The 23,550-nt window shown below is 52.2% G+C and overlaps 1 protein-coding gene across 1 annotated transcript; it reads right to left on the reverse strand.

The window, feature by feature from the left end:
* LOC311216242 (olfactory receptor 14C36-like) lies at positions 1–22,662 on the reverse strand (the record flags this gene model as incomplete). Its single annotated transcript, XM_084297786.1, has 2 exons — positions 1–537; positions 22,285–22,662. 2 exons carry the CDS (start codon positions 22,660–22,662, stop codon positions 1–3), a joined length of 915 nt encoding a protein of 304 aa, XP_084153912.1.
* Between the last annotated feature and the right edge of the window lie 888 nt (positions 22,663–23,550).

A 23,550-nucleotide genomic window follows, 5' to 3' on the forward strand; every position in this document is an offset into this window, starting at 1 on the left:
TCAAGGCATCAGTTTCCTCAAGACATCCTTGAGCTCCTGGTTCCTCATGCTGTAGATGAGGGGGTTCACTGCTGGAGGCACCACCGAGTAGAGAAATGAAATCACCAGGTCAAGGGATGGGGAAGAGATTGAGGGGGGTTTCAGGTGGGCAAACATGATGGTGCTGACAAACAGGGAGACCACGGCCAGGTGAGGGAGGCACATAGAAAAGGCTTTGTGCCGACCCTGCTCAGAGGGAATCCTCAGCACTGCCCTGAAGATCTGAACATAGGACACCACAATGAAAACAAAACATCCAGTGGTTAAAGAGGCACTAAACATGAGAAGCTGACCTTCCCTGAAGTGGACAGCTGAGCAGGAGAGCTTGAGGATCTGGGGGACCTCACAGAAGAACTGCTCCACAGCATTGCCGTGGCAGAGGGGCAGGGAAAATGTAGTGGCCGTGTGTAGGACAGCATGGAGAAAGCCACTGCCCCAGGCAGCTGCTGCCATCTGGGCACAAGCTCTGCTGCCCAGGAGGCTCCCGTAGTGCAGGGGCTTGCAGATGGCAACGCAGCGGTCGTAGGCCATGACTGTGAGAAGGTAATATTCTGCTCCAACCAAGAAAGCAAAGAGAAAGAGTTGGGCAGCACAGCCTTGATAGGAGATGGCCCTGGTGTCCCAGAGGGCATTGGCCATGGCTTTGGGCAGAGTGGTGGAGATGCAGCCCAGGTCGAGGAGGGCGAGGTTGAGGAGGAAGAAGTACATGGGGGTGTGGAGGCGGTGGTCGCAGGCTACGGCGCTGAGGATGAGGCTGTTGCCCAGGAGGGCAGCCAGGTAGATGCCCAGGAAGAGCGCGAAGTGCAGGAGCTGCAGCTCGCGTGTGTCTGCGAATGCCAGCAGCAGGAACTCAGTGATGGTGCTTCTGTTGGACATCTGCTTTTTTCAGGATGTGATCCTGAAAAAAGAAGAGGATGAGAGTAATAAAGTACAAGAAATGTATCAGAGGGAAACGAATGCTCTTTCTCATTTAAAATCATCACCTATATTGTGACATTTAGCAGATCCCTTTCATGCATCCTGATTCATTCTGCCTGACGGTGTCTGTTGGAACAGGGGGCTCTACTGTGGGCAGTTCAGGAGTCAGCCCTGTCCTACAGCAAGAGGTGAAGAGGAACATGTGGTAATGTTGGTTTCACTTCCTTCTTGATCACAAAATGCTTTGCCCCAGTATCGCTCCCAGTTCACCAAACTGCAGATCAGAGCTGTGGAGCCTTATTTATTGATTGATTGATAGATTGATTGATTGATTTGATTTTTTTGTTTCCTCTGTCCCACCACTCCTGAGGAGTGTTTCCAAGTCACAAACCCTGGCTATTTGTGCTGAACTCAAAGGGAATCCTTGTAGATCATTATCAGAGAAAAAGGGACTGTCACTTTAGTGCACGGTGTTCTCCTTCAGGCCAGTCTGTCCACCAAGTGTGGTTTCAGCTGCCCTGTGAGAGCTGCAGGAAAATTCTATTCACATGTTTGACTGAAAAGAACAAAGACCCTGCTGAGAGCAGAGGAATCCAGGCTCACAGTGCCCATCTGCAAACCCCTCACCCTGTCCCTCCACCCATGCACACCAAGGGCTCACGCCATGGGCATGTGAAACCCCCATCCCCAGCCAGGCTGGGAACAAGACCAGCAGCAGCACGGCCAGCTGGAGAAGCCAGGAGGAATGCCAGCGTGCTGCTGCCAGGGGAGGCAAGGCCAGAGAGGGACAGACGGACACTCAGCAGACCCTCCTGTGCTGCAGCTCTGCCTGCAGAGGACGCAGCTCCTGCTGGGGACACCGGGGGCTTGAGGGCAGAGGCTGTGCTGGTGGGAGAGGAGAGCAGGGGGTGTCCCAGGGAAGGCGTCTGCCCTGCAGGGGGTTGCGGGGAGGTGCCTGAGCCCTCCCTCGCAGAGCATTTCTGGCAGCAGCTCCCTCTCACTGCCTGCCCATGTCCCTGCTTGTATCTATGTCCCTGCTGGGAGCTGGTTCTCTGTCCCCACATCCCCTCCCTGTCCATGCTCACAGACCCCATCCCACAAGCTGTGTGCTTCCTGAGTACAGGACATCACAGGGGTTGCAGCTCCTGAAGACCTGACAAGCTCTGAGGAGACAACAAACATTGTTGTTTCAGTCTTCAGGCTGAGGTGCCTGAAGGGATTTGATCACGTTAATTGCTGCCATATTGATCTCTCCCTGCAATACTCTTGCAGTCTCAGTCTCCTGTACAATCCAGACAATTCATTGTCATGAACCCTGCCTCCCCTCCACACCAAGAATCTGAAAGCACAGAATCCAAGCAAGTCTTCCATTTCAGATAAACCAAGACTCGGTCTTCCTGCTAAAATGCCCCCTCAAAAATACCATTCTCTAAAACATATTCTATGACACATTACAGGTAGAATAAGACCCATCCTCACAGATGCTATCAGCCATCGGATGTGCCATCTGTAGAAGACCCCTCTGGCAACCCCACCTGCAGTGCCCTGCTGCCAGAGCCTCACGGTGTCAGGCGCCTGAAGATGTGTCCTGCCACATGCTGCCCTCTGTTGTTGCGCTCCTCAGTGCCTCCAAGCCCTCTCTCCTTCTCTCCTCTCTGTGTGCCAGCTGTGGTCAGAGCCCCCAGCCCTGCTGCACTGTGCAAAGGATCTGCTCCTGGGCACAGCTGTCTCTCTGCACCACGGCCCTCTTGCCACGAGCTCTCTCTGTCCCACGAGCCCGGCCCAGCTCAGCAGCACAGCACCAGCCCAAGGCACTGCAATCACCCCTCTGGGGGCTTTCCCGATGAGCCCACGAACCTCAGGCACTCAGAGACAATTGAAGACATCTCTGCTGAAGTCCAAGTCAGAGGCAAGTTTCCTGCAGTGTCCCCCTGAGGGCCAGCACTCACACAGCCTCCCTTGGAGCTCGTTAGAGCAGGACGCTGGAGCCAATGAGGACAAGGAGACAAAGGCAATGTGAAGGTGACAGTGATGTGTAAGAAAACTGGATGTGTGTCACCAAGCAAAAGGGCCAGGGAAGGGACCCCTGTCCCCTGGGAAGGGAGATCCTTTCCCTTCACACCTTGATCAGGGCTCATTGTGGGGCAGTAGGAGATGGGGATGTGCATGGCCAAGTGCTGGAGAATGGTACAACCCCTGCCTGCTTCATGGGTGGGGGCGAGGAGGCAATGAGGCCCTGGTGCTTTAACGATCAGCTGTCTCCTCCTTGGCCTCAGTGGCAGAGACAACAGCCATAGCCATGGACACAGAGACCTGGTCCTGTTGGGACTTTAAGCCTTGCCACAGCCCTCTACCCTGTCTATACATAGCTTTCCTTGGGACTCCGAGACCTCCACATCTTTCCTTTTTGGCTGCAGACCCTTATCTCTGTGGTATCACAGCATATCTGAGCTTAGTCTGATAACTCAGATCTTCTTGGTGGCCATGCTCCTTGTAAGGCAGCTCTGTAGGAAGCTGGCCTGGTTCCTCGTGAGCAGGCAACACTGCTTGTATGGCATCCCTCGTGGTGCCCAAGCCCTCCTCTTCCTGGGCACTACTCACTCAGCAGGGTCCCAGTCTGCCCTGATGTGTGGGGTTTCTCTCCCTCTGGTACAGGACTGGGCTCTTCTCCATGTTAAAGTCAAGAGTTTTCTGAAGTCAAAATCCTGCAGTTTCTCAAGGTTCACCCACAGTGATGCTCCATTCTATCAGCTGTTAATGTCAGCAGGCAGACAGTTCAACCTTCATGTAATTGTGCTATCTCTGACCAGACAGCAGCAGCAGCAAGAGTTGCAGGGAAATGTGGATAATTCAGGAGTAACTGACTAAATGGCATTGCAGCACAGTCACTCAAGGGTAGGGGATGGAAGGCTGTCAGGTTCCACATTTGCTGTGCTTTCTTCTCATGCATGCTGTCAGTTTGGCTGGAGCTGTGTCGTGAATGTTATGGGGCTGTGCAGGTCAAAATTGGACGGGCCAAAGCCCAGCTGGAGCTCAATCCATCTATTACTCTCAAAGACAATAAAAAAATAAATAAATAAAAATACTTTAAATGATGGAAGGTTAAGGAGAATCATAATGCTTTATTGGATTTTTGGGGGGAAACCTGGTGACAAGGAATGAGGTAAAGGCTGAGACACTTAATGTCTTCTTTGCCTCTTTTACTAGCAACAAAACCAGTTGTTCTCCTGGACATTTCTTCCTTCTCATGGCCAGTGCCATCCTTCCAATGCACATTTTGTAGCATTTTTTTTTTCTCTCCTGTTCTTTCCTACTACCAAAGGAAACTCCATCAGGGTGGAAACTACTCCTGAAGTAGGCATCCCAACCCAGCAGCCTTCTTGCAACCAGTCGGACAACCAGTCACAAGTCACCTCAGCAGCATCTTCCAAGCCAGGGAAGGCTGTGGATGTGGTCTACCTTGACTTCAGCAAGGCTTTTGACACCATCTCCCACAGCATTCTCCTCAAGAAACTGGCTGCTCTTGACTTGGACTGGCGCACGCTTCGTTGGGTTAGAAACTGGCTGGATAGCCGGGCCCAAAGAGTCGTGGTAAATGGAGCCAAGTCCAGTTGGAGGCCAGTCACTAGTGGCGTTCCCCAGGGCTCGGTGCTGGGGCCAGTCCTCTTTAATATCTTCATCGATGATCTGGACGAGGGCATTGAGTGCACCCTCAGTAAGTTTGCAGATGACACCAACTTAGGTGCGCGTGTGTCGATCTGCTTGAGGAAAGGAAGGCTCTGCAGGAGGATCTGGATAGGCTGCACCGATGGGCTGAGGTCAACTGCATGAAGTTTAACAAGGCCAAGTGCCGGGTCCTGCACCTGGGGCGCAATAACCCCAAGCAGAGCTACAGGCTGGGAGATGAGTGGTTGGAGAGCTGCCAGGCAGAGAAGGACCTGGGAGTGATGGTGGATAGTCAGCTGAATATGAGCCAGCAGTGTGCTCAGGTGGCCAAGAAGGCCAACGGCATCCTGGCTTGCATAAGAAACAGTGTGGCCAGCAGGGCTAGGGAGGTGATCGTCCCCCTGTACTCGGCTCTGGTGAGGCTACACCTTGAGTACTGTGTTCAGTTTTGGGCCCCTCGCTACAAGAAGGACATCGAGGTGCTTGAGCGGGTGCAGAGAAGGGCGACGAAGCTGGTGAGGGGCCTGGAGAACATGTCCTACGAGGAGCGGCTGAGGGAGCTGGGCTTGTTCAGCCTTGAGAAAACGAGGCTCAGGGGTGACCTTATTGCTCTTTACAGATACCTTAAAGGAGGCTGTAGAGAGGTGGGGGTTGGTCTATTCTCCCACATGCCTGGTGACAGGACAAGGGGGAATGGACTAAAGTTGCACCAGGGGAGTTTTAGGTTGGATGTTAGGAAGAACTTCTTTACCGAAAGGGTTGTTAGGAATTGGAATGGGCTGCCCAGGGAAGTGGTGGAGTCACGATCCCTGGAAGTCTTTAAAAGACGTTTAGATGTAGAGCTTAGGGATATGGTTTAGTGGGGACTGTTAGGTCAAAGGTTGGACTCGATGATCTTGAGGTCTCTTCCAACCTAGACAATTCTGTGATTCTGTGATTCTGTGGGCCTGCTGCTGGCCTTGCAGCTTCTTGTGGAGACACAGCCAAGCCTTGTGCCTGCTGCTGCCCACTCATGGACTCAAGCAGAAGGGACAGGACAACCCATCTTGGGGCCTTCTTTCTGTCTGGGTCCTCCTGGCTCTGGAGGCAGAGGGGATCCCCCAGTCAGCATGCCAAGCAGGTGCCTTCTGCTGGCCTAGCAGGGCCACTGCCAGATGTCAGCCCAAAAGTGCAGCTCCCAGGGAGAAGTCAAGGGTGACCTGCCACCTCCAGGCACAAGTGACCTCACAGTCCCTTTCTGGGACACGTTCCTGCTGCTGCCCTATCAAGTGCAGAGACAGAAGTGACCTCACATTCCCTGTCACAGTCACATTCCTGCTGCTGGGGCAGGAGATCCTGAGGCAGAGTTTGCATCTCCCTAGTCCCTTAGGGACTAGGACTCACTTTTCTGGGTTAAAGTGTAAACAGAGTTTTTTTGGGAATGTTTGGTGTTCTTCTGTGGTTAGGGTATGGACAAGCTCTGTAGTTTAGCATTTTATTTAGGTCTGCCAAGAAATCGAGGGATAAATAGATCATTTTGATACTAGTGTCCAGGGAAGGCATTTGGGTGAGTAAGCCTCAGCTTGGCAAGAGATGCAAGGAATAATAGGAAGAGATTCTAGAAATACATCGCTCAGAAAAGAAAGGCCAAGGAGAGTGTACCCCTTGTGATGGATGAGAAGGGTGAACTGGTAATGACAGACATGGAGAAGGCTGAGGGACTCAACAACATCTTTGCCTCAGTCTTCTCTGCCAGTCAGGCTTCCCAAGTCTTTCATTTCCCTGGACCCATGGATGGAGGCTGGGGGTGCAAAGTCCCACCCACTGTAAATGAAGAGCAGGTTTGAGACCACCTGCTGGAACTCCACAAGTACAAGTCTATGGCAGCTGATGACTTGCATCCCAGGGTCCTGAGAGAACTGGCTGATGCAGTTGGCAAGCCTCTCTCCATCATATTTGAAGATTCCTGTCAGTTGTGTGAAGTCCCTGGTGGCTTGAAAAAGGGAAATATCACTCCCATTTTGAAAAAGGGTAGAAAGGATAACCCAGGGAACTACTGAATGGTGAGCCTCACCTCTGTGCCTCAAAAGATCATGGAAAAGATCCTCCTGGAATCAGAGTCAAGGCACAAAGAGGTGATCCAAGACAACCAGAATGGCTTCACCAAAGGGTAAATGGTGCCTGGCCAATCTGGTGGCTTTCTACAATGGAGTGACCACATCAGACAACAAGGGAAGACTGACCGATGTCATCTACCTGGACTTCTGTAAGACCATTGCCATGGTCCCACATGACATCCTGGTCTCCAAATTAGAAAGATAGGCATTTGATGGGTGAACCATTCAGTGGGTAAGGAGTTGGCCTGAAGGTCACACCCAGAGAGTGGTGCTCAATGGCTCTATGTCCAAGTGGAGGCTGGTGATGAGTCTTGTACCTCAGGGGTCTGTCCTCGGACCCGTACGGTTTAATATGTTTATTAGTGACATAGACAGTGGGGTCGAGTGCACCCTCAGCAAGTGTGCAGATGACACCAAGCTGAGAGGTGTAGTTGATGCAACAGAGGAAGGGATTCCTGTGCAAAGGGCCCTGGGCAACCTGATCTCGTAGGAGGCATCCCTGCTTACGGCCGGGGGGGTTGGAACTAGATGACCTTTAAGGTCCCTTCCAACAGGAGCCATTCTCTCATTCTATGGTCTCACAAACTATACCTCAAGCATGACTCCCATGCCATCAGCCTTCCTGTGGTCTCTCACCTGACTAGAACAGAAGGTGCCTCACCATCATGTTCAATGCCATGTGCATGCTTCTGGCCATTACAGTCCCTATCTGTGCCACATTTCTGCAGCTGGTCCGTCAGCTGTACAGACAGAAGTGGCCTCCCAGCCTCCTTCACAGCCATGTGCCTCCTGCAGGCCCAGCACATCCTGAGGCACACCTGATCCCATCCCAGCATTCCCAGCCAGCTCCTCCTTGTGGACTGTGATCTGATCACATACCTTTCACCGCACATGCCTCTTCCAATGCCATGGGACTGCTGCAGGACCTCACAGTCCCTGCCCTACCCCAAGCATAAAAGCCACACAAGGTAGGGGTAGGAGTGGGGTTGAAGCTGAGATGTGCTGTGTGCAGGGTGGAGGGCTTTGAGGGTTAGATGATCAGGTTAATGTTTAGGAATAAGAGGTCACATTCCAGGGTTAAAGGAATGGCAAGGGCTTCAAGGAATTGTTTGGTGTTGTGCCTAAGGAACCTGCTCAGGGTTTAGAATAAGGGCAAGCTTTGAGGACTTCAGTTTAGGTCTGGTTTGGGGCCTAAGGCTAAGGCTGGCACTTTTCTCCTTGGTTAGGCTTAATCATCCTTCTGCTTGCCCCTCTACTAGAAGATGGGTTTGACGTCTACCTTTTCCAAATCCTGAGGAAAGTCTTTGATCCATCTGTCCTTTCCAAGGTATTTGAGATAGGTCTTATGACAATGTCAGCATCTCCACTAGCACCTCTCTCACCCTTCCCACACCACCACTAAGAAACCTGAGGATTCACCAGGGGATGATGAAGGTTTGGAAAGAGCTTGGTTAAGATCTGTGAGGTTGGCTGTTCTGTGCTTCACACAGAAAATGATGATTGTGCCATAGAAAAAAGTGACACTCATGAGGACAGAAGAGCAGGTGGATAAAGCTTTGTGCCTGCCAACACAGGGCACACACACATGAAATCTGCATGATTAGGAATTGGAAGATTGGATACAAATGCAAATTTTGAAAGCAAAACCAAGAGTATCACCGTGGCACTGCAGGACAGCTCCAGAAATGGAACAAAACCACAGAAGGTGTCTATGACACTGGGGCCGCAGAACTGTAGCTGGGAGGAAGAGAAAGAATTCCTGTACATGAGAGAAATTCCCCTGGTTCAGGTACAGCTGCCTTCTGGAGTCAGGCCTTCCACTTCCCAAGCCTTGCAGAGAACAGGGGTGGCATACAGCCCAGGGCTGACCGTAGGGCATGGCCCCCAGCAGGAAGCACTGCGGTCATGCAGAAGGTGCAGCTGAGAATGCTGCCACCTCTGTGAGCAAAGGGGGTGCTGTCCCCAGCCAGGAAGCTGGCCAGCATCTGGGGCAGGGTGCTGGAGCTGTGCAAGGAGGACAACTCTCCCCCAGGAAGAAGGCCACGAGCATCTGCAGGTGTTTGGTGTCAGGCACCAGCATAGTGATGAGGGTGTTCCACATCCCAGTCACCGTGCTGGTCAATTAACAGGGGAAGAAGATATTTGTGTATGGGTAGAGGATCTCCCAGATGGACAGCTAGGGAAACTCAATGAATGGTGTCTTAGTGTCCTATTTCCTTCATGGAAACCTTTTACAGCATTCTGGTCCCCCCTCTTTTGTTAGAACACGTTCGGAGGGGTGAAATGATCCCTGCCTGTCATGGCTGATGTGTCCTGCAATACACTGGGAACAGAATAGGGGTTAAGGGAGGGAAACATTTGTACTCATGTTTGACAACCACAGTCCAACAGCACAAATCACACTTAAAAATCAGTCTCTGACATCTACAGAGAGAAGCAGTCAGTGATGCCTTCAGTCTTCTTCAACCACCACACCCCAGCAGAGACCCTGCTGCCTTGGGGAGCTGTCAGCCCTGAGGCCTTGGGGACACCTCGAGGGAGCCCAAGGGCACAGAGCAAGCCATGCCATGGTTGGGTGCTGTGCTGCTGAGCTGGGCCGGGCTCCTGGGCACAAGGGCAGCTCCTGGCAAGAGGCAGTGCTGCAGAGAGACATCTGTGCCCAGGAGCAACTCCTCTGCACAGCGCAGCAGGGCTGGGGGCTCTGACCGCAGCTGGCACACAGAGAGGAGAGAAGGAGAGAGGGCTTGGAGGCACTGAGGAGCGCAACAACAGAGGGCAGCGTGTGGCAGGACACATCTGCAGGCTCCTGACACCGTGAGGCTCTGGCAGCAGGGCCATGCAGGTGGGGTTGCCAGCGGGGTCTTCTAAAGCTGGCACATCCGACAGCTGATAGCATCTGGCAGGGTGGGTCTCTCTGTTTCTCCAGAAAGGAGTAAAAAATGCTGTAGAGAATAGCATTTATGATTGCATATTTCAAGAGGAAGACCAAGGCAGGGGCTACCTGAAAGGCAAGACATTTTCTGTAGCCTGTGCTTGCAGATACCTGTGGTAGAATGGAGGCTGGTTTCATGGTAATAGGTGGTCAGGTTTGTACTGCAGACTGAGACTGCTAGAGCATTGCAGTGAGGGATCAATATTGAATCAATGAACTTCATAAAGTCCCTTCCCACACCTCAGCCCACAGACTGCACCAACATCATAATGTGGTCCTCTCAGGTTTTATCCTAGCTTCTCTTTAGGAGCTGCAAACCCTCCAATGCCCAGTGCTCTGTCTTTGGGAGGTCTCTGCCAGTTTGAGATGATCACAGATCATTTGCAAAGAGCAGGAGCTGCCTCCTCTGCAGGCAGAGCTACAGCACAGGAGGGTCTGCTGAGTGTCCGTCTGTCCCTCCCTGGCCTTGCCTCCCCTGGCAGCAGCACGCTGGCATTCCTCCTGGCTTCTCCAGCTGGCCGTGCTGCTGCTGGTCTTGTTCCCAGGCTGGCTGGGGATGGGGGTTTCACATTCCCATGGGGAGAGCCCTCAGTGTGCTTGGGGGAAGGGGAGTACGGGGAGAAGGTGAGGCATCGGGAGATGGACACTTTGAGCCTGGATGTCTCTGCTCTCAGCAGTGTTCAGGTTCTTCTCAGGTCAACCTCTGAGTAGAACTTTCCTGCAGCTCTCACAGGGCAGCTGAGACCAGCACTGATGGACAGATTGTCTGTCCTCACTAAAGGACACTTCGCGCTATAGGGACTGCCTCTTTTTCTCTTAGGATGCGCAAAGTTTCCCTTCAAGTGCAGGAGAAATGCTCAGGGTTTCTGTTTCATAAAAACTCAGCAGGTGTGGTAGGTTAGCAACCACAAAAAATCTGACCATATAAAATAAAAATTAAAGAAATCTGTGTATATATATATGCTCTGAAGTTGGTTAACCCGGGAGCAACACTGGGGCAAGGTTCTTTGATATCAGCAGTGAAGTGAGTCTGAGATTACCCCAGGTTCTGCCTTTCCTCTGGCTATTGGGCATAACTGACTCTTCCATTGCCCACAAAGGAGGCCCCTGCTCCCAGGGATACCCTCAGGCAGCATCAGGAAGAACTCATGAAAGGAACCTGCCAAATGTCTTACTGGAAGTGGACAACTTTTCTGGTGATATTAGATGAGAAATGGGATTAATTTTTCTCTGATAAATCTTTTGTACGTTACTACTGTTCTTCCTCTTCTATGTGCAGGAACACATCCCAAAAAAACAGATGTCCAACAGAAGCACCATCACTGAGTTCATCCTGTTGCCATTCGCAGACACACGTGAGCTGCAGCTCCTGCACTTCGCACTCTTCCTGGGCATCTACCTGGCTGCCCTCCTGGGCAACGGCCTCATCCTCAGTGCCGTAGCCTGCCACCACCGCCTCCACACCCCCATGTACTTCTTCCTCCTCAACCTCGCCCTCCTCGACATGGGCTGCATCTCCACCACTCTGCCCAAAGCCATGGCCAATGCCCTCTGGAACACCAGGGCCATCCCCTATCAAGGCTGTGCTGCACAGGTCTTATTCTTTCTCTTCTTTATAGCAGCAGAATATTCTATTCTCACTATCATGGCCTACGACCGCTACATTGCCATCTGCAAGCCCCTGCACTACGGGAGCCTCCTGGGCAGCAGAGCTTGTGCCCAGATGGCAGCAGCTGCCTGGGGCAGTGGCTTTCTCAATGCTGTCCTGCACACGGCCAACACATTTTCCCTGCCCTTCTGCCAAGGCAATGCTGTGGACCAGTTCTTCTGTGAAATCCCCCACATCCTCAAGCTCTCCTGCTCAGATGCCTACCTCAGGGAAGTTGGGGCACGTGTGTTTAGTGTTTTTTTAGGCTTTGATTGTTTTGTTTTCATTGTGCTGTCCTATGTGCAGATCTTTAGGACAGTGCTGAGGATGCCCTCTGAGCAGGGCCGGCACAAAGCCTTTTCCACGTGCCTCCCTCACCTGGTCGTGGTCATCCTGATGGTCAGCACTGCCATGTTTGCCTACCTGAAGCCCCCCTCCATCTCCTCTCCATCCCTGGACCTGGTGGTCACAGTTCTGTACACCATGGTTCCTCCAGTAGCGAACCCCCTCATCTACAGCTTGAGGAACCGGGAACTAAGGGATTCCGTCAGGACTCTACTTGAATACACACATCTACAGCAAATTCACCTATAATACTATGCCTAATATTAGAAATCCAGGTTTTTCTAAGAAAGAAAGTAACATGGTATCTTCTATTATTAAATGTTTAATTTAATTAAACATTTCTATTTCTTCTATTATTAAATGTTCTATTATTATTTTCTCTCATTATTTCACTTTTGTTTAAATAATATTTTTTCTAGCACCCTAGAAGTCAATTATTTTCCTATGGTAGATGGCTTCCTGTATAGATAAACCCAAAAAGAAAGCCATCAGAAATTCCTCGGTGTCAGTCTCTTCCCATCTTCTCTGGAGCTCAGGGAGCAGCCCCAGCACACAGGAGGAGCTCAGGGCCAAGAGCCCAGCTGACACATGCAGGAGCAACCCTGGTGGCCCTCGGGGCTGCCCCTCCCTGCCCGCTGGGCTCTGCCTCTCTGCTGCCTTCGGGTCGGGGCTGCTGCTTCCCTGGAGCCATGACCATGGCCTGCAGCAGGACGTGGCCTTTTCCCCGCTGCTCTCTTTTGGTCTCCACATTGTGCTTCTTTTTTTTCTGGGTAAGCCATCAGATCTCCTGTACCTTGGTGACAGTCCTGTTGTCTCTGCAGTGGCATCCCTGTGGCTGCAGGCAGCAGCAGGCACTGTGCAGCCCTGGGTCACAGCTGGCCTCCCTGCTAGCACCACAGTAACAAATGGGGCTGTTCAGGGCAAACCCAGAAGTCTGGACATCTCTTCCAAATGTGCTATCAGGAACACAGCCAAGGGGTTGCTCCCTGCTCTTCTGTTTTCTGGGGTTCTTCATGGAGTAAAGGACACAGGATGAAAGTCTCAGGGTGGTCTGTGAGCGACCAAGCGCAGGACTAAGCACTCCCGTTGGGGTAGCACTTGCCTAAGGAGATGACAACTGGTCTTGGACTCATCTGCATGAGACTGCACCCTGCAGTAGGGTTGATGGCCAATGCCAACCTTTGAGAGGAATATGGAGCTTCCAGGAGACGTCAAGGGATCTCCAGGGACAGGGTGCTCAGTGGGTAGTGATTAGAACCTCATAAAATGACTGTGCAAGGTCGTTTCAGGTAACAAACAAGGTGAATCTGAGGAGTGCATGGGCAGCTCAGACTGCTCAGGCTGGGTCAGCTGTCACTGCAGGTTCTCCTCCCAGCCTCTTGCCCACCTGCAGCCAACTAACTCCCAGGGTAGAGTGAGAAGCAGAGAAGGCCTTGACGCTGTGCCAGCACTGCTCAGGAACAGCGACTACAGCCATGGGTGACCAACACTGCTCTGGTCACATATCAAAAACACAGCGCCACACGGCCTGATCTGCAGAGAGAAATGCCGTTCCAGCCAGTCTTTGTCCCCACAATGGATGAGAAGCTCTGCAAGGAGCCAGGAAAGTGGTAATAAGCAGTAGGACAATTGAGGAAGCCCAAAGGCCCTTCTGAAGGGTCACTGAGTGCCACCTGAGAGGCAGTGCTGGGCAGTGGGGAGGGCCAGGAGAAAGACTTGTGAGAAGGCTGTGAGAAACAGAGACACTCAGGGCTTTTGCAGATCCTTAAAGTCCTGCCTGAGTCCCCAAATGGAAAGCAATCTATGTCTGGGTTGACGAGAAGGAAGTGGTGAGTACCGAATGGGGGACAGGGCTGAAGGGCCCTGCGTGAAGCTGGTCTGATGGAGAAGTGTCCACCTTGCATGTGTGCCTCAGCCTGGGAGCAGGGGCCTGCCCGTGTTTCAGGATGGCTGGGCTGTGCTCAGCCATGCCCCAGGAGATGACCTTGCTCTTTTCCTCCCCACCACTCCCCACACGGGGCACGCCCTCAGGAAACACCCCTGAGCCTGGAGATGCACCAACCTGCTGCGGTGAGGTGCCACTACTGCAGGGGAAGAAGGGAGGCTTGGAGAGACACATCGGGCCTGCGGGCAAGAGTGGTGTGGCCTGGGGAACTGAGTGCCTGGGAAAAGTTACCCTGGAGCCATAGGAGCCATTCTGGAAAGGAAACTTGATGGCAGGAACCACGCTTTTGTGGCACTGCAGAGCTGCTGGGCACATTGTGCAGGGTGCTCTGATGGACTTTTGTGTCCTTTTCCATCGTGTCTTAAGTGGCGCTTTTCTCAGGAATAGAGTAGCCAACAGAGCACTGACAGATAGACTAAGATCATGAAAGGCATCATAAGCATGCCCCTAAAAAGATAACTGATATGGGGAAATGATATGGCTCGGTGCTGGGGCCGGTCCTCTTTAATATCTTCATCAATGATCTGGACGAGGGCATCGAGTGCACCCTCAGTAAGTTCGCAGATGACACCAAGTTAGGTGCGTGTGTCGATCTGCTTGAGGGTAGGAAAGCTCTGCAGGAGGATCTGGATAGGCTGCACCGATGGGCTGAGGTCAACTGCATGAAGTTCAACAAGGCCAAGTGCCGGGTCCTGCACCTGGGGCGCAATAACCCCAAGCAGAGCTACAGGCTGGGAGAGGAATGGTTGGAGAGCTGCCAGGCAGAGAAGGACCTGGGAGTGATGGTGGATAGTCGGCTGAATATGAGCCAGCAGTGTGCTCAGGTAGCCAAGAAGGCCAACGGCATCCTGGCTTGTATCAGGAACAGTGTGGCCAGCAGGGCTAGGGAGGTGATCGTCCCCCTGTACTCAGCTCTGGTGAGGCCGCACCTCGAGTACTGTGTTCAGTTTTGGGCCCCTCGCTACAAGAAGGACATGGAGGTGCTTGAGCGGGTGCAGAGAAGGGCGACGAAGCTGGTGAGGGGCCTGGAGAACAAGTCCTATGAGGAGCGGCTGAGGGAGCTGGGCTTGTTCAGCCTGGAGAAGAGGAGGCTCAGGGGCGACCTTATCGCTCTTTTTAGGTACCTCAAGGGAGGCTGTAGCGAGGTGGGGGTTGGCCTGTTCTCCCACGTGCCTGGTGACAGGACGAGGGGGAATGGGCTTAAGTTGAGCCAGGCGAGTTTTAGGTTAGATGTTAGGAAGAACTTCTTCACTGAAAGGGTTGTTAGACATTGGAATGGGCTGCCCAGGGAAGTGGTGGAGTCACCATCCCTGGAAGTCTTCAAAAGACGTTTAGATGTAGAGCTTAGGGATATGGTTTAGTGGAGGGCTGTTAGCGTTAGGTTGGAGGTTGGACTCGATGACCTTGAGGTCTCTTCCAACCTAGAAATTCTGTGATTCTGTGATTCTGTGATTCTGTGAAATCAGGGGAAGCCTGGCCAGGAGAAATGTGAGACTGAGAGGAGGGAATAGGGGCTTGGCCAGCCAAAATTAAGGATTTTGTAGAGGTAAGAGGGTTCAGGTTATGCTGATGCAGATGTAACCGTGACTTAAAATAGTCATACAAGGCTATTCCCCAGCTTCAACCTGTAAACTTCTTTCTGAAACCTAAATGCTACTCAGCACCCTGACAGGAATCCACTACTCTAATGAGTGACCTCAACATATCCCTAGAAGACAAAACTCAGCCCCTAGCTGCTTCCCCTAGCTCTTACTCTCTTAATCACTCTGATCTCTGCCCTTAATTGTAGCATTAAAATGGTCTATTTAACACTAGAAAACTGCTTAAGAGACCTAATCCAAACCCTAACTCCGAATAAATGTGAGGGGCCATGGACCTGATCAGCTTGTGGGCCACAAGGAGGAGATGGGTGGGAATGCTGTGATGAGCTCAGCTCTGCCTCAGCATCTCCTGCCCCAGCAGGAGCAATGTGACTGTGGCAGGGACTGTGAGGTCACTTCTGTCTCTGCACTTGATAGGGCAGCAGCAGGAACGTGTCATGCAACGGGACTGTGAGGTCACTTCTGTCTGGAGGTGGCAGGTCAGCCTTGACATAGACCTGAGATCTGGACTTTTGGGCTGACATCTGGCAGTGGCCCTGCTAGGCCAACAGAAGGCACCTGCTTGGCATGCTGACTGGGGGATCCCCTCTGCCTCCAGAGCCAGGACGACCCAGGCAGAAAGAAGGCCCCCATATGGGTTGTCCTGTCCCTTCTGCTTGAGTCCATGACTGCACAGCAGCAAACACTAGGCTTGGCTGTGTGTAGCCAAGAAGCTGCAAGGCCAGCAGCAGGCCCCTGGCTTGGAAGCTGCTGCTGAGGTGACTTGTGTCTGCTTGGCTGAGAGGCCGCAAGGAGCCTGCTGGGTTGGGATGCCTACTTCAGGAGTGGTTTCCACCCTGATGGAACTTTCCTTTGCTAGTAGGAAAGAGCAGGGGAGAAGAAACTCAACAAAGTGCACCTTGGAAGTTAAACATTGGCCACAAGGAGGAAGAAATGTCCCTCAAAGGGTTGTGCTGTGGTGCCAGAGGTCACCCTCTGATCAGACCATGGCTTTGTCTTTCAAGGAACATCTGGTGAGGTCTGACTAGACATGGGTGAAAGCAAGGGATGAAAGCAACGTGGTGAACAGAGATGGGTGTCTGCAGACTGCAAGGAAATAGTTCAGACTGTGGCACATGATAGGAAAGCCTGTAGAGGGGAAGGCAGAGGGTGCTGGTAGAAATGGCAGGCCCAACAGCCCTGAAATTTCTGTCCTCTTGGCTAGAGCTTAGGAGGAAATATGTTATTGTTATATTCATTGTGATGAGGCCTCATCGATTCCTTGCAACCCTGTGCAGCACCACGGAGGTGTGACACCAGTGTTGTTCTCATGGCATCACACTGCCCACCACATCCCACAGGTCCCAGGAAGAGCCCTGAGATGGACATAGGGGTGCAGGATCTCCCCTCACAGTTCCAGGGGTCAGGCCTTGGCTCTTCTGCTTCACTAAAACCAACCAAGACTTTTCTCAGCACAGTGCTTTGCCTGTCTGTAACCATGGCCTCCAATTATCTGCCCTAACAAGGCCCTGGGGAGGCTTTGTTAGTAACAGCCCTCAGTGGGGCCCATTAATACTCCAAGTCACTTCAGCTTTTCCTCCTGACTTTACTTGCTCAAGCAGTTGCATCATTCTCCTCTCAGTACCTGAGCTTCATAGACTGAGCACCAAAATACACCATGGAACTCATTAAAATGCAGAAACTCCTAACATCTCCTCCATAGTTTTCTTCAAGTCTTCACAGCTTTTGCACCTAATTGCAGAACTTGCATGCTGTAGTTAAGGAAGAAGTTTTCAAAAAGCACCTAGTAAGAAACCTTTTCTAGTTTTAAAGGTTGATTTTTGCTGCATTTCAATTTTGAACATCATTCTTCTCTTGCTATTGATCCAGGGTGACTTCTTTGGAGACCTCCATAGGGAGGAAAAGCAGAGTCTGGAGGTCTGACACCTCCACTGCCAGCAGTCGTCTTTGTCCCTGTAAATGCAGCCCAGCCCAGCACATGAAACCCTTTCTAAGATAGGTCAGGGGTGCCTTCAGATAAAATAAAATAAATAAAATTCAAATCAAATCAAATCAAATCAAATCAATAAATAATAGAAAATAAAATATAATATAAAATAAATTTGAAATAAAATAAATTCAAAATGACCACTGGAACCTGAGAAGTACAGCCTGAATCTTACTAGAAAACTCGACATCCACGGTCTCTCTTGGGTCTGCTGTGGAAAACTCAGAATGAAAACTAAAGAAAATATTTCTCCAAGTGGCTGTAGCTGTACCCATGAGCTTGGCCTCTTTGGGGAAATTGTCCCCTTCCAGCCACGGAAAACTAAATTGAGTAATGTGAAAAGGCCTGCCCAGTCAATAGAGTTGCTATTGACTGGGCAGCTCTTTTCACAAGGCAGCTCTGCCAAAGCCCCACCAGTGGTGCCGTCTTGGAACTTTGAAGTACCTTCTCCTGAAGCAGTCTATGCTGAGGATGCACATAGTCTCTGGGCCAGTCCCAATGGGGTGCTTTTGCCATTCCTTCCCAGTTAGACTCACTTCAGCCTCCAGTACAGTTAACTGTTGGGATCCCCCTGTCACTCCAGAAATACAGGTGGGTTCTACCTCTTTCTAGCTTGATGGCATTAGGGTACTCTGTGCACCGGTGCCTAGTAGAGCCTGATACATTTGTGGATCTGATGTGTCAGGCCATTAAATATACCCAGTCCAGTAAACCTGATTGTCCCTTTCCTCCCTGCCTCCCCCTGGCTGGAAGGAGGATCCCTCTAGTCCTTCTCATAGTGTTCATTACCGTGTATAGTCGATGGCCCACTGGAAACACATCCCACCATGGCAGGGGAGAGGGCACTGACAGCCAAGAGATGCGTTTCGGTGCAGGATAGACAAGGAGTCAAGGCAGTGTGGTGGGGGAGGCCAGCAGAAGCAGCCCAAGGGGTGGTGCTGCTTGTGAGGACACGTTTGTGGCAGCAGCCGGAGTGGGCAGCAGCTGTGCGCAGGCGAGGGGAGGCCAGGAAGCGCATGGCAAGAGCGCTCCTGCCAGCAGAGCCAAGGCTGGGGCCGAGCCCAAGGGCAGAGGCAGGCCCAGGGCAGGGGGCTGCAAAGGCCATGCTGAGCTCCCTGCCCCTGCAGCAGTCACCCTGGCCCTCAGCAGATGTGCTGGCCGGCTGCACGGGGAGGTGCTGGTGTGCATCAGAGAGCAGCAAGGAGGGCACTGGAGAGGGCCGGGGCCGGGCGGGTGGCAGAGCCCCATGCAGGGCCTGGCTGGTGGTCCCCTCTGCTGCAGCCTGCACACGCAGCATGGCAGGAGAAGGGCAGGCAGGGTTCGTGGCCACCTTGCTGGGGAAGAGCCCTGATCTGGAGGACAATGTTTTCCTGCTCGGAAGGACAAGGAGCTCCGGCTTTGCCCCACGATTTGTGTCTTTACCGTCTCCCTGTGCACCACAGAGCAGAGGCAGGCCCTGGGCCCTTCCTGACATCCCTGCAGGCCCTGGTGATATCAGTTCAGAAGGACATTTGGTTCTCTCCCTATTAGAATAATAAAACCAAATTTGAAATACGTTGCTATGTTTAATTAGATGGAAGACTAGAAACCTTTTATGTCTGATGCTACCTTAGTCACTAACACCTTATCTGTAAGGCCGTACAGAATTGTAACCCAGGATGGAGGAGACGGATAAGATAATCTAGTGCTAGAGTATGTGCCTGTAAGAATAGGTGAGGAACTTGTGATATACAAGCAGTGCTATAGGCTGGGAGATAAGTGGTTGGAAAGCTGCCTGGCAGAGGAGGACCTGCGAGTATTGGTTGATGGTCAGCTGAATATGATCCAGCAGTGTGCCCAGGTGGCCAAGAAGGCCAACGGCATCCTGGCTTGTATCAGAAGCAGTGTGGCCAGCAGGGCTAGGGAGGTGATTGTCCTCCTGTACTCAGCTCTGGTGAGGCCACACCTCGAGTACTGTGTTCAGTTTTGGGCCCCTCAATACAGGAAAGACATCGAAAGACATCTCTGCAAGAAGGACATGGAGGTGCTTGAGCGAGTCCAGAGAAGGGCGACGAAGCTGGTGAGGGGCCTGGAGAACAAGTCCTACGAGGAGCGGCTGAGGGAGCTGGGCTTGTTCAGCCTGGAGAAAAGGAGGCTCAGGGGTGACCTTATCGCTCTCTACAGATACCTTAAAGGAGGCTGTAGCGAGGTGGGGGTTGGTCTCCTCCCACGTGCCCAATGACTGGATGAGGTGGGAATGGGCTAAAGTTGTGCCAGGCGAGGTTTAGTTTGGATCTTAGGAAGAACTTCTCTTCCGAAAGGGTTGTTAGGCATTGGAATGGGCTGCCCGGAGAAGTGGTGGAGTCACCATCCCCGGACGGCTGCAAGGAATCACTTGCCAGGCTCCTTTGCTGTGGCTGCTGCGTGCCCTGGGGCTGCTGAGCTCTCCTCTGCCTGCTCACACCAGACTGAGCACTTGAGCTCTTGTCAGTCCACCTCAGGCACAACATGGTGCTCAGCGGTAAATATTGGGGCCATCTTTCCAAGTTAAGGTTACAGTTTCTCAGAGACTGGCAGTACAGTGGTCTGCTTGTGGGAATTGAAAAGTTACTAAATATTCCTCATGTTTGGGGTTGGAATATCTTTTTCTTTCGTTTTTCTTTTCCTTTCCCTTACTTATGTGTCTATCTCTCTGAGTTTTTATGGTTTTGTTTTGTTTTGTTTTGTTTTGTTTTCCCCTTCTCCCTCTAGATGTATTTCCTCCTCTCCCTCTAGAGTAGGAGGAAGCAGGCAGCTCATGCATGTGTAGTCTGTGGTTGAGGTGAGCAAGGAGGAGGCTGGCTATGGTGCCAGGAGATGGAGGTCCGTGAAGCTGCAGGAGCCCTGTTCTCTTGCCTGGGAGATCCCCAGCACACAGTGCCTATGCCCCGCAGCGCCAGCCCCGCTCCCCAGGCCAGCACAAGAGGCCTGGCCCAGCCACAGAGCAGCCCGCCCCGAGCAGGGGCCTGCACAAAGAGCTTTCCCTTTCTCCTTTCCCCATCAGTGCAGGCCCAGCAATGCTGCCCTGCTCTTCCCCAGGGCCATCCCTGCTCCCAGAGAGGGCCCAGGTCAATGTGTCCATGCTGGCCTGGCTGGCTGTTGCTGCTTCCCTCCCTGTGCTCCCTGCAGGGATCCAAGCTGGCGGTGCTGCTGTGAGTGCCAGGCGCTGTGGTGACCCAGGACCCCACGCATCTTTGCCCTGCCCGTGCTGCTCAGGGTGGGCAGCAGACCCATCTCCATGGGGATCTCTGCTGCTGAGCCCCTTTCCATCTGCCCTGATGGCCACACAGCACAGGGCAGTGCTGGGCAGGGCCATGGGGTGTCTCTGAGGGCACAAAGGGCAGGCGAGTGCTGCACCAGACCTCGCCACAGCACTTCAAAATGCCTATCCTCAATTACTTTGCAGTCTTATGGACCTTCGCCTCCTGGCTCTTCACCACCTCTGCTGGCATTGCAGAGCCCTCCTTTAGCCCATCGAATAATAAGATTCCCCTTTTCCTTTACCAGACCCTTCTTTAGATACTCATACATTTTATGAGGTTCTAATCACTACCCACTGAGCATTGTCCCTGCAGATCCCCTGACATCTCCTGGCAGCTCCAGATTCCTCTACAGGCTGGAATCTGCCATCTGCCCCGCTGCAGGGGGTGCAGTCCCATGCAGATAAGTTTAAGATCAGTTGTCATCTCCTTAGGCAAGTTCTGTCATAATGGAAGCTCTTAGTGCTGCCCTTGGTTCCTCAGGGACCACCCTGGGATATTCAGCCTATGTCCCTCACTTCATGATGAACCCCCAGAAAACAAAAGAGCAGGGAGCAACCCCTTGGCTATGTTCCTGATAGCACATTTGGAAAAGGTGTCCAGACTTCTGGGTTTGCCCTGAACAGCCCCATTTGTTACTGTGGTGCTAGCAGGGAGGCAGCTGTGACCCAGGGCTGCACAGTGCCTGCTGCTGCCTGCAGCCACAGGGATGCCACTGTAGAAACAACAGGACTGTCACCAAGGCATATGAAAACTCAAGACTAACACAGATACAAGGGCACAAGAAAGAAATGAGGAACCAAAAAGAAAGAAACACTGAAAGGGCCACATCCTGCTGCTGGCCATGGCCATGGCTCCAGGGAAGCAGCAGCCCCGACCCAAAGGCAGCAGAGAGGCAGAGCCCAGCGGGCAGTGAGGGGCAGCCCCGAGGGCCACCAGGGCTTCTCCTGCATGTGTCAGCTGGGCTCTTGGCCCTGAGCCCCTCCTGCGTGCTGGGGCTGCTGAGACTAGCTGCACAGGAGATGGGAAGAGAAGGGACCTGAGTGAAATAAACGTATGACTTCCTTATTGGGTGTATCCATACAGGAAACTGCCATGTTTCCTGTAAATGAGTAACAACTAAATTATTAACAACTAGGAGGATAAGAAATATATTAGTTATATAAGAAAAAATATCTTCTGAATATAATAATACAGACATATATTAAGAAAATAAGTCTTCCTTTTTTTGAGGAAATATGGGAATTTTGATTTTATGCATAATATTATATGTGAATATATTGAAGAATTGTGTATTCTAGCACTGTCCTCACTGAATTCCTTAGTTCCTTGTTCTTTATGCTGTAGATGAGAGGGTTCACTGCTGGAGGTACAACTGAGTAGAGAACTGCTATCACCAGGTCCAGGGTTGGGAAGGAGATGGATGCGGGCTTCAGATAGGAAAACATGCCAGTGCTGACCATCAGGGAGACAACAGCCAGGTGTGGAAGGCACGTGGAGAATGCTTTGTGCCGGCCCTGCTCAGAGGGCATCCTCAGCACTGCCCTGAGGATGTGAATATAGGAAATAACAATGAAAATAGAACAACCAAATAACACAGAAATACTAAATACAACTACTCCAGCTCCCCTAAGGTAGACATCTGAGCAGGAGAGCTTGAGGATCTGGGGGATTTCACAGAAGAACTGGTCTACAGCATTGCCTTGGCAGAGGGGAAGGGAAAATGTGTTGGCCGTGTGCAGGACAGCATTGAGAAAGCCACTGCCCCAGGCAGCTGCTGCCATCTGGGCACAAGCTCTGCTGCCCACGAGGCTCCCGTAGTGCAGGGGCTTGCAGATGGCAATGTAGCGATCGTAGGCCATGACAGTGAGAAGGGAATATTCTGCTCCAATGAAGAAGACTAAAAAGAAGACCTGTGCAGCACATCCTTGATAGGAGATGGCCCTGGTGTCCCAGAGGGCATTGGCCATGGCTTTGGGCAGAGTGGTGGAGATGCAGCCCACGTCGAGGAGGGCGAGGTTGAGGAGGAAGAAGTACATGGGGGTGTGGAGGCGGTGGTCGTAGGCTACGGCGCTGAGGATGAGGCCGTTGCCCAGGAGGGCAGCCAGGTAGATGCCCAGGAAGAGCGCGAAGTGCAGGAGCTGCAGCTCACGCGTGTCTGCGAATGCCAGCAGGAGGAACTCACTCACAGAGCTGCTGTTGGGCATTTGCTGATTTTAAACACAGCTGCCTGTTGAAGATGAGAATGCAGATCAAAGTTAGAACAGACTTAAATGAGGAAAACTTATTCCATGTCTTAGCACACACCCCAGGCGATCTTCTCTCTTTACAGGAGAACCTGTCAGAATCTCATTGTTTCCATTCTGATCTCTCTGTGCAATGCTCTGGGAGTCTCAGTCTCTTGTATAATCCTGAGAATACATTTCCCTCAAACTTCCCTTCTCTACAATGCAGGAATTGGAAAGCACAGAACCAAAAAAAACCCTTGTTCTTCAGATAAACCAAGCCTCAATCTTCTTCTGGAAATGACCCCGTATAAATGCCATTCTCTAAAACATCTTCCACTCCTCACTGGAGAAACAGAGAGACCCATCCTGATAGATGCTATCAGCCATTGGATGTGCCAGCTGTACAAGACCCCTCTGGCAACCCCACCTGCAGTGCCCTGCTGCCAGAGCCTCACGGTGTCAAGAGCCTGCAGATGTGTCCTGCCACACGCTGCCCTCTGTTGTTGCGCTCCTCAGTGCCTCCAAGCCCTCTCTCCTTCTCTCCTCTCTGCGTGCCAGCTGCGGTCAGAGCCCTGAGTCCTGCTGTGCTGTGCAGAGGAGCTGCTCCTGGGCACAGCTGTCTCTCCGCACCACGGCCCTCTTGCCACGAGCTTTCTCTGTCCCACGAGGCCGGCCCAGCTCAGCAGCACAGCACCAGCCCAAGGCACTGCAATCACCCCTCTGGGGGCTTTGCTGATGAGCCCATGAAACTCAGGCACTCAGAGACAACTGAAGACAGCTCTCTAGAAGTCCAAGTCAGAGGCAAGTTTCCTGCAGTGTTCTCCTGAGGGCCAGCACTGACACAGCCTCCCTTGGAGCTCGTTAGAG

This window comes from Netta rufina (genome assembly GCF_964035555.1).
Source record: "Netta rufina genome assembly, chromosome: 18".
Lineage (NCBI taxonomy): Eukaryota > Metazoa > Chordata > Aves > Anseriformes > Anatidae > Netta > Netta rufina.